Source organism: Cygnus atratus, chromosome 8 (genome assembly GCF_013377495.2).
Source record: "Cygnus atratus isolate AKBS03 ecotype Queensland, Australia chromosome 8, CAtr_DNAZoo_HiC_assembly, whole genome shotgun sequence".
Lineage (NCBI taxonomy): Eukaryota > Metazoa > Chordata > Aves > Anseriformes > Anatidae > Cygnus > Cygnus atratus.
The window spans coordinates 1,800,754-1,810,535 of NC_066369.1; the positions used below are offsets into that span (position 1 = coordinate 1,800,754).

The following is a 9,782-nucleotide window of genomic DNA, read 5'->3' on the forward strand; positions in this document are numbered from 1 at the left end:
TTTCACTAGTCTGCGAATACAAGAAAATTTATTACATTAAGATGGAATTTAGATCTTTGACATGAAGCTGATATTTTCATAGTGTGAAAAATATCAAGCTGACATTATACTGTCTCATTTGATGACTTCCAAATGTCAGAGTGCAGTAACTTATTCATAGGGACCTCAATGTCTTGTGATAGTGTCAATTTAAAAGACATTTACACTGACTTTTTTTATTTAAACATGTAAAATGGAATATGGAAAGTGAATGAGGAGAAGGGGGAAAGACCAGGGGCAAGAAAGTTCTCAATAATAGAATAAGGCACTTTTAAGGCTAATTTCCACGAAGCCTTCTGACAGCTGCATGGACTGCTGCCTCACAGGACTTCTGACAGCTCCAGTCTTATGTCTGTTCACATTATTTCACTTGTTCCCAGCTCAGCACTCTGGTATTTCTTGGTATTTCAACAGAACTTATGGCATTAAAAATAGAATGATATACTTTCCTGAAAAAATAAGCCCCTCTTCATCCCTTGATTTTAAAAGTGATTTGTAATAAATAAACTTCAGTGATGTATGCCCACTGCTGTCTGATCTTTCAGCCTCCTGTTGCGTTTCCAGTTGGGGAGTCTTACAATATGGAAAACATTGAATAATATCTCTTTGACGTGATTAGACCTGTGCATTATAACGTTGCCTGTAGAAGACCTCAGTCAAATGACCACTAAAGGACCATAAAGCCACCACAGTTGACTCCAAGAAGCACGAATTTAACCTTCTTTGAATACAGACACTGCTGATGTGCTCATGTGTACTTGTGCATGCACCTGTGCATGTCAGTATCTATCAATTTGGTTTGGGGTACTACGTGTAGCTGTAGCACAGTTATGAGGGTGTTTCTTGTATCGTGACTGTGTGCTGCCTTGAAGAAATGTGTTGCGGCTGTGAAGGCCAACTCCATGCTGCTGTGGGTGCCTCAGCAGAAAGGATGGGCCACTGCTTTGCTGCACAGGTTGTGACTTGACCAACACCTCTGTTACAAGCGCTGTGCGTTTATGCAACATGGCTCTATTTAAAGCATCCAGTATGGGCCAGGAATTGTCATGCCAATTTTTACACCTAGGCACAGTGCTTATAAAAAAACACCGTTAAGAATCGCGCTGGCACGTTTCATGCTCCCAGCAGGTCCCGTTTTACATCGTGCTGGGCTGCGTTTGCAATCAGTTGTAACGCGTACTCGGGTACACCCGGGACAGGGCCGGGCGGCCACTTCGTGGCGGCGCTGCCCGCCGGGCGCCCCTTTCTCCTTCCCCTGCCCCCGCCTCGCTCCGGGCACTCCCGCAGCGGCGGCGCCCCGGCCCCCACGCCCTCCGGAGCCGATGTCACCGGCCCGGCCCCGCTTCCACCGCCCTGAGGGACAGCTGCAGGCGCAGGCCGGGGCGCGGCGCTGCCCCCTGCCGGCGGCGGGGCCGCCTCTCTGCGGGCAGGTGCGGCCATGTCGGGGCAGGCGCTGGAGGAGCTCTCGGCGCTCGCCGCCATCTACTGCGAGCCGGACGCCTGCGAGGTGCTGGCGGTCTCAGGTGACGGCGGCCGCGCCGGCTGCGGTCCTGCGGCGGTGGCCCTGCTCGGCAGGGCTGGTCCGTGCCCGCCCTCCGAGGCCCCCCGCTGCCCTCGGCCCCTGGGAGCGGCGGGCACTGCCGTGGCTCTGCTCGGGGCGCTTCTTCCGGCCCGGCCCCGAGAGGAGGCGCTGCGGGGCCGCTGCCCACCCCCGGCGGCAGCGCAGGGATCCGGCTTGCCTGGGGAGTCGGCTGCCGGCGCTGCCTGTGCGCACAGCGCCCCGCCGCTTTGGGTGTAGGCTTTACGGGGGTGCTGCGGGTTTGCCCTAGGTGGGAAGGAGAGAGTGCTTGCTGCCGTCCGCTCCTGGGTGCGGTGGGATGGGAGCGCAGTGACCGTAGGTTCTGTGACTCCACGTTGTCTGTGCCAGCCTTGGTGGCCATTGTTCAGAGCACAGTTTTTAGAGATGAATTGTAGCAGTCTGTGCTGCTATAGTGCTGAGGTGCCCCGTCAGCAAGGGACAGTAAATCTCAGTAGATCCGATGTGCACTCACAGTTACTATCGGGAGGTAAGGAAGGCTGTACCAGGCAGGACGTGCAAGCAGTGTATGTCTGCTCAGATCCAGAGTACGGGTAGATTTTGCTCAGTTCCTACTAGAGATGTGACACCTGTCCTGTATACTTTTGGTGATTCTGTATAATATGCAGTTTCCCTGGTGTCATGGGCGCTGTTGTAGCATGCTGCCCAGCTCCACAATCTAGCAGTGGCTCCCTGCCGGGTGCACTGCAAAGAGGTTACCTGGAGAAGGCTGGTAAAACCTGATTAAATGTCCTGCCTTGAGATCTTGTCGGCATACGTACTCAGCCCCAAAGTACTGAGATGGACAAGGAAACACTTTGTTTCTTTTTCTGTGAGAATGGCTGAGCACCAGCAGGGGTTGTTCGGAGCGGTTGTGGCATTTCCCTCCTTGGAGATCTGCCTGTGGCCCCTGGCCCTGCCTGAGCAGGGGCTTGGGCAAGATGACCTCCAGAGGGCCCTGCCCACCTCAGCCCTTCTGTGAAAACTGCTTTGGCTGCTTTGGTGTGAAATTGTACGTGGCTCTCTTAAGTGACTCACTTTAAATGGTTACTAAGAAATTCATTGAATAAAACCCAAACTTTCATTTTAAAATAGTTGTAGAAATAGATTCTCAGAAAACAACAGGTAGCTGTTTGAAAAGAGAACATGTAGACAGCCTCAGAGGGCTGAAGACATCAGTGTCTGCATGGAGAACAATTAACTGAGGTAATCTAAAAGTAGAATTGTTTTGTGTCTAGATCTGCGTGACACACCTCTTGCTCTAGTGTAGGCAGGTAGTTCTGATATCTTTTCAAGTGGTATTTAAGGGTATATTTTTAAAATATGATTGATGAAATGTTTCAACTGAGTTTTATTTTCTTAAAAGTCATAAAGTTCAGAAATGTTTTTTTCAGGCATAGTTTGAAAATACAGTATCCAGGCTTAACAGTTGTTCATTTAAAAAAAAAAAAAAGGTAATCATATCTGAGCATTGCATATGCATGTCTGTTTCTCCGAGTCTGTTAGAAAAATATATGCACATCCTTCTCTGTCCTTCATATACAGCAAAATGTTTTTGTGTTAATAAGTTACCAGGACATAAAAGGCTTAGAAGCCTTCCTGGGACATGAAGTGATGTGCCATGAGTGCACAATGGGAACAGGTTATATTTACATTGGCCGCATTGTTTTCATGGTGTGTTAGAATCATTTATATCTGGCTTATTTCCATTGTTTTCTGCTGGAATTGAGAATATCATTTACAGTATTGATTGTTGGTAATTTTCTTACTTTGGGAATTTGCTTCTCTTTTAATTTGCTACAAAATCCCTAAGTTAGTATAAAATAAAGTTTTGCTGTATTCACTAGCTTATGTTTGATTTGTCTCTTCAAACTGTATAAATTGTCATTGACAAACAGTGCACAGAGGTAACTTCCAGTAAGACTGTTATGTTCTGCTATCCCTAATATATAAAGAATAATTTGCATGTATCAGGATCAAAAAGGAGGCCACTGGGGATTTATGGTTTTGAGGAATGTAAGAAAATGCTTTTGCAGATCTCTGGGCATGCTAAAAACTTCAGCTTCCCAGAATTTAATAGTGAACTATTCAGAATGTAAAATATGTTTTTATCCAAACCAATGTGTTGATGAATTTAAGTAAACTAATTACAGTGTATCTTTCTTACCTTGTGTGTCTATTTAGAAAGATTAGTGTTACAGATAGAAATCCATAATTTACTTGTTAATCTGTGCTCTTCTGGTTTGCTCACCCAGTTTGCTATAAAAATATATTTATATATTCTAAGCTTGTACTTTAATAGGTGCCATTTTCTGAAATTAAAAATAGACCGCATGTGTTGCATAAAATGCCTTTGGGCAGGAGAGGAGGGGGATATCTGTCTGGTTGACATGGAACATAAGAAAAAATCTGAAGTATGCTAGAGCTAAATATACTGATAAGCATGCCGCTATGGGGGAAAATAGGTTAAAATGTATTGAGTTTAGCCTTATTAGCACATTAAATGCCGATAGAATGGTCATACCCAACTCTTTATTTCAGGAATAATCACCATTTTGTTGTGAAGGCAACTCAGACCTTGTAGTGTGTGCAAACAAAGGAAATATTTCTTTAGAGCCTAGTTACGAAGGACGGCGAGCACTAGCTCTTTGTTCTGCCAGCAGTCTGCAGTGCTGGCGCAGAACATGGATGCTGCAATGCTTAAATAAACTTCACACATTGTAGCCCCACGAACGTTTTGAACCAGTTCTCCTTTTTAAAAGTAAGTCTGCAGCAGATGTAAATGAGCATGGCTGGGCTTTTCGCGACGGCTCAGAGTGATAGAGTGATACACCTTGGGATGTGAAGCTGCGTAGCTGCCTTTGGATTAGTTCATCATCGCCGGGAAAGGTGTGAGATTGTTGCAGTCTTACGAATGTGATCAGGGCAGCAGGAGGCCCTTGCCGAAGAGGCAGGTTGGCCTGTCTGGCTGTCCCTCAGTTAGTTTGAGTTGGTGAGACCAATCGTGACAAGTCAGTGAAAAAATCCTAGCAGGATTGTCAGAAAGGTAACTTGGTTTTCTGTCACTGTAATTAAGCTGGCAATAGCGTATTGTTCTTCAGCTCATCTATAGGCTGTCCATCTCAAAATTTATTGGCAACCTAGTTTAAAACAAGGTATCTCTTGGGCAGGAATCTGAGGATGTTGATGGTGTTCAGCCAAACACCACTTGCTTTCAGCCAGCAGCGTGCCGCTGGAAGGAGCGCTCTGTCAGGCATGGTGCTCAGCCTGGGAACTTACTTGGGTCCTGGGAGCCGCAAGGCAGGCTTTTCTTCTCGGGTGTGTGCTTATGTGTACTGAGCCTAGTATAACGGCAGAGGAGCTATAATTGCTGGTGCCCAGCAAGGAACGTTTGTCAGGGCTGTTTCAGCTGAAGATGGAGGCTGGAGTGGGAAGGCTTGAGGTCCCCGGCCTAGCTACTGCCTGTCAGCAAGTGCTGTGCGTGGTGCCTGCTGCCAGGCTGGTGCTCTGGAGACTTGAATCTCTTCCAGGGCTGGTGTGCTTCTCTGGAATAAACTTGCCTTAAAAGCAGTCTGGAATCTTTAGCAGGGTCTTAGAAGGCTGGAGAGCAGCTTCTGTCGGCAAGGAATGAGGCTTTGACCCTTAGTGCCTGGAGGTAGTGGGCACGAGTGGGCGTAATCTCATTTAATTCGCTGCATTTGCATCTTCTACTTTCAGCACCAGATCTGACTCCATTTACGTAGTGATGGTCTGTAGTTGTTTGAGGCTTCATTATTGTAATGCTAGAGTTTACTTTTTGTATTTGGTGGGTTTGCTCATTTTGTGATGGCTCTGACCTAGAATGTTCTTCATGTGAACCAAGAAGGAATTTTGGAGACAGACCCTTGGCTAAGCAATCTAAAGTACTTCTGTCTGTCCAAGTCACTTTTAGTTTCTTTCACTTATTTAATATGGTTTAAATATAAAATCATAGAGAGTACTGAGGTTGGCTAGTAGTGTCAGCAATGCTAATCAAACGTAATTCGAATGACTGTCGTGCAAAGGAAGATAAAGTAGGGGGAGAGGAAGGCAAATCACTTCAAAAGAGCTCCTCGGAAACTCATCTCTGCTCTAATCTGCCTTTCAAATCTGTCTTCTCCTGCCCTCATAGAATGAATCAACCTGACATCATTAGCTTCTTCTTTTTTTTTTTTTTTTTTATTTTAAATAAGAAATAGGGTGAAGTGTTTGGAATGCATCAAAAGGGTGAAGCAGAGAACATCTGAAGAAGTTCACCTTTTATCTGATACCCTTGTTTTTGTTGTAGAAGAGGTTAGGTCTTTGTCCCCTCTTTTCACGTTATGAAGTTTTGTATTGTTTTTCTGTGAAACATGTTTTAGTCAAGAAGGACTTTATTGCAGGAATTACTGTACATAACTTTCATATTGTGTCTTGGATTATGTGGTTTGTCAGGAGAGTGTGGTCTTTTGTCCTTCATGCTACGTGCTGTATGTATACTTTTCACACTGAAAATGACTATATTCTGAAATACACCAAGAACATATTTTCAGTACGTATCCATATATATATATATACACACATATTTTATATATGAATATGCATATATGTATATGTGGATGTTTGTAGTATTTCATAGAATCATAGAATATCCCAAGTTGGAAGGGACCCATAATTTAAGGTCATTTAAGGACTCATATTTAAGGTCAACTGTACAATAGAAAAGTTTTAATTTTCTCATTCCAAATGTTGTAGATGCAGAGAAGTTGACAGAAAAGAAATAAATATAGTTTCTCTGAAAGTTGTAAGGGACAAAGAATCTATGATGTTTTTTCTTTCTATGTCTGTTTTCAGTGTTGAACTGCTTTTGAGTGGTCGTGTCTTCAAAAATACTCAGTATAAGGCTGTTTGCCTTGTGCTGGTGTTGGTGGTAAAAGCCCTACAGATTTTTCTGGGAGCAAAGTTAGGGCACTGCTGAGTCCCTCTATTTTCAGTTGTCCTTGCTACTGCTATTGACCTGTAGAAGCTGACTTAAGTGTTTCTAGGACGATTCTTTATTACTGGCTTGTCTAGACTTTAAAAGAGCCAAGAGGTGTGAATGCTTTATAAAATGTGTTAAATAACTTTCCCTCTAATATGATATGGAAGTGTTTCATTTCAGGATTCCCTGCAAGTACAGCTTGAGGCATTGTTTGCAACCCATCCCCTGTCGTGTCCCCCTCCCCGCCCAAAAACACAATTTTTAATATAGAATGGCAGTCATTTGAGTTGAACTGATAAAGAAAATAGTTGAAAAACATATATTATTAAGTTCCATTTTAAGCAAACTATTAATGTTTATTTTTTATACTTTCCAGAAACGCATGGAATCACATTTAGAATTCAAATCAACGTGAAAGAACTACTGGATACAGATATACTTTTAAAGCTGTTATTTCATTTGCCAGTTAATTATCCATCAACTCTACCAGAAATTTCTGTTAACTCAGACCAGCTTACAAGGGCCCAGTGTGCGGAGGTGAAAGATAAATTACTTGAACAAGCAAAGAAACATCTTTCTGAACCCATGGTGCATGAGCTGGTTCTTTGGATACAGGAGAATCTTAAATATGTCATTAAGCAACCAGCAACAGTTTGCAATGAAAAAAGTACTTTGTCAAAAGCAGAAAGTACAGAGGATGCTATCTGGATGCTCCTTTTGCATTTAGATCACATGAGAGCAAAGGCAAAATACGTCAAAACTGTGGAAAAATGGGCTTCAGATCTAAGGCTGACTGGAAGACTGATGTTCATGGGCAAGATAATATTGATTCTTCTTCAGGGTGACAGGAGCAACATTAAGGTGCAGGAACAATGAATGTTGACTAGTTCTATCGATTTAGTACTGAAACCTGTGTCTGAATATTTTGTGTGTGTTTTTCTAAGATTAACAATTTTGGAAGCAGATTGATCATTAGGAGAGTAGGAAGGCCCAACAACTTTATTCTGTATTTAAGAAATAGAAGTTATTATGTGAGAAAGAAACCAGTGAAGCATGTGGCTCATATTCCTTTGCTTACCACTGGAATTATACTCCTCTATTCCCTGTGTTTCCTGACTGTAATATGCCCAGATTCATTCTCCTCTATTTCTGAAACACTCCAGAAAATATTCCAGAAAACAGAAAAGTTGTAATGAGAAATTAATAATAGACTATTTGTAGCTCATTCCTAACTGTCTCCTTCCTTGACATTTAAGCCACCTGGTGCTCCCTCCTGCTGCACATTGGAACTTGTCTGTGCTTACGTTTTCTTGCTGCATTAGGCAGGCCTTTGTGGTGATACTGGAGCAGAATGTTCTTATTTTTCAAACTCAAGTTCTCTGGGTCAGTTAAGAATGTGCTCAACTTCAAGCTGATGAATTGAAACAGGCATGCGCTTTTTGGAATCGTCGCTTTCAAAATTTGATTTCTGTGTTCTGAAAAAAGATCTTTGTTTCATATAGGTTTTTGAATTTTACTAAACTTCAGAGATACTAGGTGACATTTAATATTTTGTTCTTTTTGTCACTTAGGAGTACTTGATTCTTCAGAAAACTTCTAAGGTAGATGTGGACTCAAGCGGAAAGAAATGCAAAGAGAAAATGATTAGTGTACTGTGTGAGACAAAAGTACAATCACAGCATAAAAGGTATAATTTAATACTGTTGTGGACAGAAAAGTAACTGAATAGATAATTACATTCTGACAAATTGAGGCATATTCATGAATTTCTCTTGTACAATGTAGGTTTCAGATGTTTGAAGTCAAAGAATATTCAACACTGGATGAGCTACAAAAGGAATTTGAAACTGCAGGACTTGCGACTCTCTTCTCTGAGTTTGTGCCTCCTCTCTTAAAGTAAAAATAAAACACTGGACCAAAGCAGCAGTCGATTGCAGATGCTGCTGGAAAATACAAAGACTAATTTAACAAACAAGATTTTCTGGAAAAAAAAATTGAAGTATATATCCTTTTGCAATAAGGAGAAAGCAACTCATACATTATGAATTGATAATCTTTTGACTCCTATGCATTATAACTTTTTCAAAGGAATGTGGAGTTAATTGTGATATTTGCATGGCAAACATGAGAGACGGGGAGGAAGTCATGTTAAAATAAGTCTTTCAATTAAACTGTTTTTCAGTCCCTGTTTTCAGTGTTTTGTTTTTTTTTATCTTTTGTGATAGTGGTCTTTCATAATGGCCTGCTAGAAAGTATGACTAATTTCACTGTGAAAGCTTATATATTTTTTAAAAAAGCATAGCAAAACAGATTTGAATACAAGAGGACATATACAGCATATACTTAATAATCGTCAGGTGTTCATCTGCTAACTTTTCCTTCTCTATTTACTTGAATCTGTAAATACTGGAGTGTTGATTTCAAGAAAAAGTTCATGTGATTTTGGGATCTAAACAAAAACTGGAAGTGTCTTTGTGAATGTTATTCTAAAATGTATAAAGCAACTCAAGTGGAGAACTTAAATTGATTAAAATGATGTATATCATCTGAGGTAAAGCCAATTGTATTTTCTTTCATAGTTTACAGATTTCTTTTTGCACTCTGGTTTTACTGACTGCTTATTTAGATATCTTGACTTAATTAAACTGTTAGAGCAGTATATATAGAGACTTCAGTCTTCTATCTCTCAAGACTTATGTTAAGTCTTCTATCATTTAAAAGCTGGTAGGATATAAGTCCCTGTTGAAACGTACCCACCTGTAGCATTTTTTTGAGGTCAGTAGCCTTGGCCATCTTACAAATTTTTTTGTCACTAGTCTATGTTTTACTTCAGTGCAGTGTTAAAAAATTACATACAGCATTTTTACAAATCATTTTGTGCAAGTTCTTTTTGCTTAGGGAGAGTTGACTGCTTATTTCTTATAATTATTAGCGTCCTCTGGTTTCTGTTTTACCTTATGCCATCCTCTAGCAAGGCTAAATAAATTGTCCAGGAGTAAAAAGTTTGAAGTCATGAGTTTTTCAGTAACTAGCAATGCCATTTAATTGGTTTTAGCATATAGCTATACATGTGCTTTACTGCTCTCTAAAACTCACTCCCAGCAGCCAAATGCGTCACATGTTCTGTGTTTACAGAACAGACCTGATCAATTCAGTGTAAATTATGTTCTCTCCATTGTACCAGGGGAA

At 41.6% G+C, this 9,782-nt stretch overlaps 1 protein-coding gene across 1 annotated transcript; it reads left to right on the plus strand.

Annotated features, from left to right (window-relative positions):
* Nucleotides 1-1,444: 1,444 nt before the first annotated feature.
* RWDD3 (RWD domain containing 3) lies at nt 1,445-8,782 on the plus strand. Its single transcript, XM_035537645.2, has 4 exons — nt 1,445-1,562; nt 6,970-7,454; nt 8,165-8,280; nt 8,379-8,782. Exons 1-4 carry the CDS (start codon nt 1,478-1,480, stop codon nt 8,491-8,493), a joined length of 801 nt encoding a protein of 266 aa, XP_035393538.1. The 5' UTR covers nt 1,445-1,477; the 3' UTR covers nt 8,494-8,782.
* Nucleotides 8,783-9,782: the final 1,000 nt, after the last annotated feature.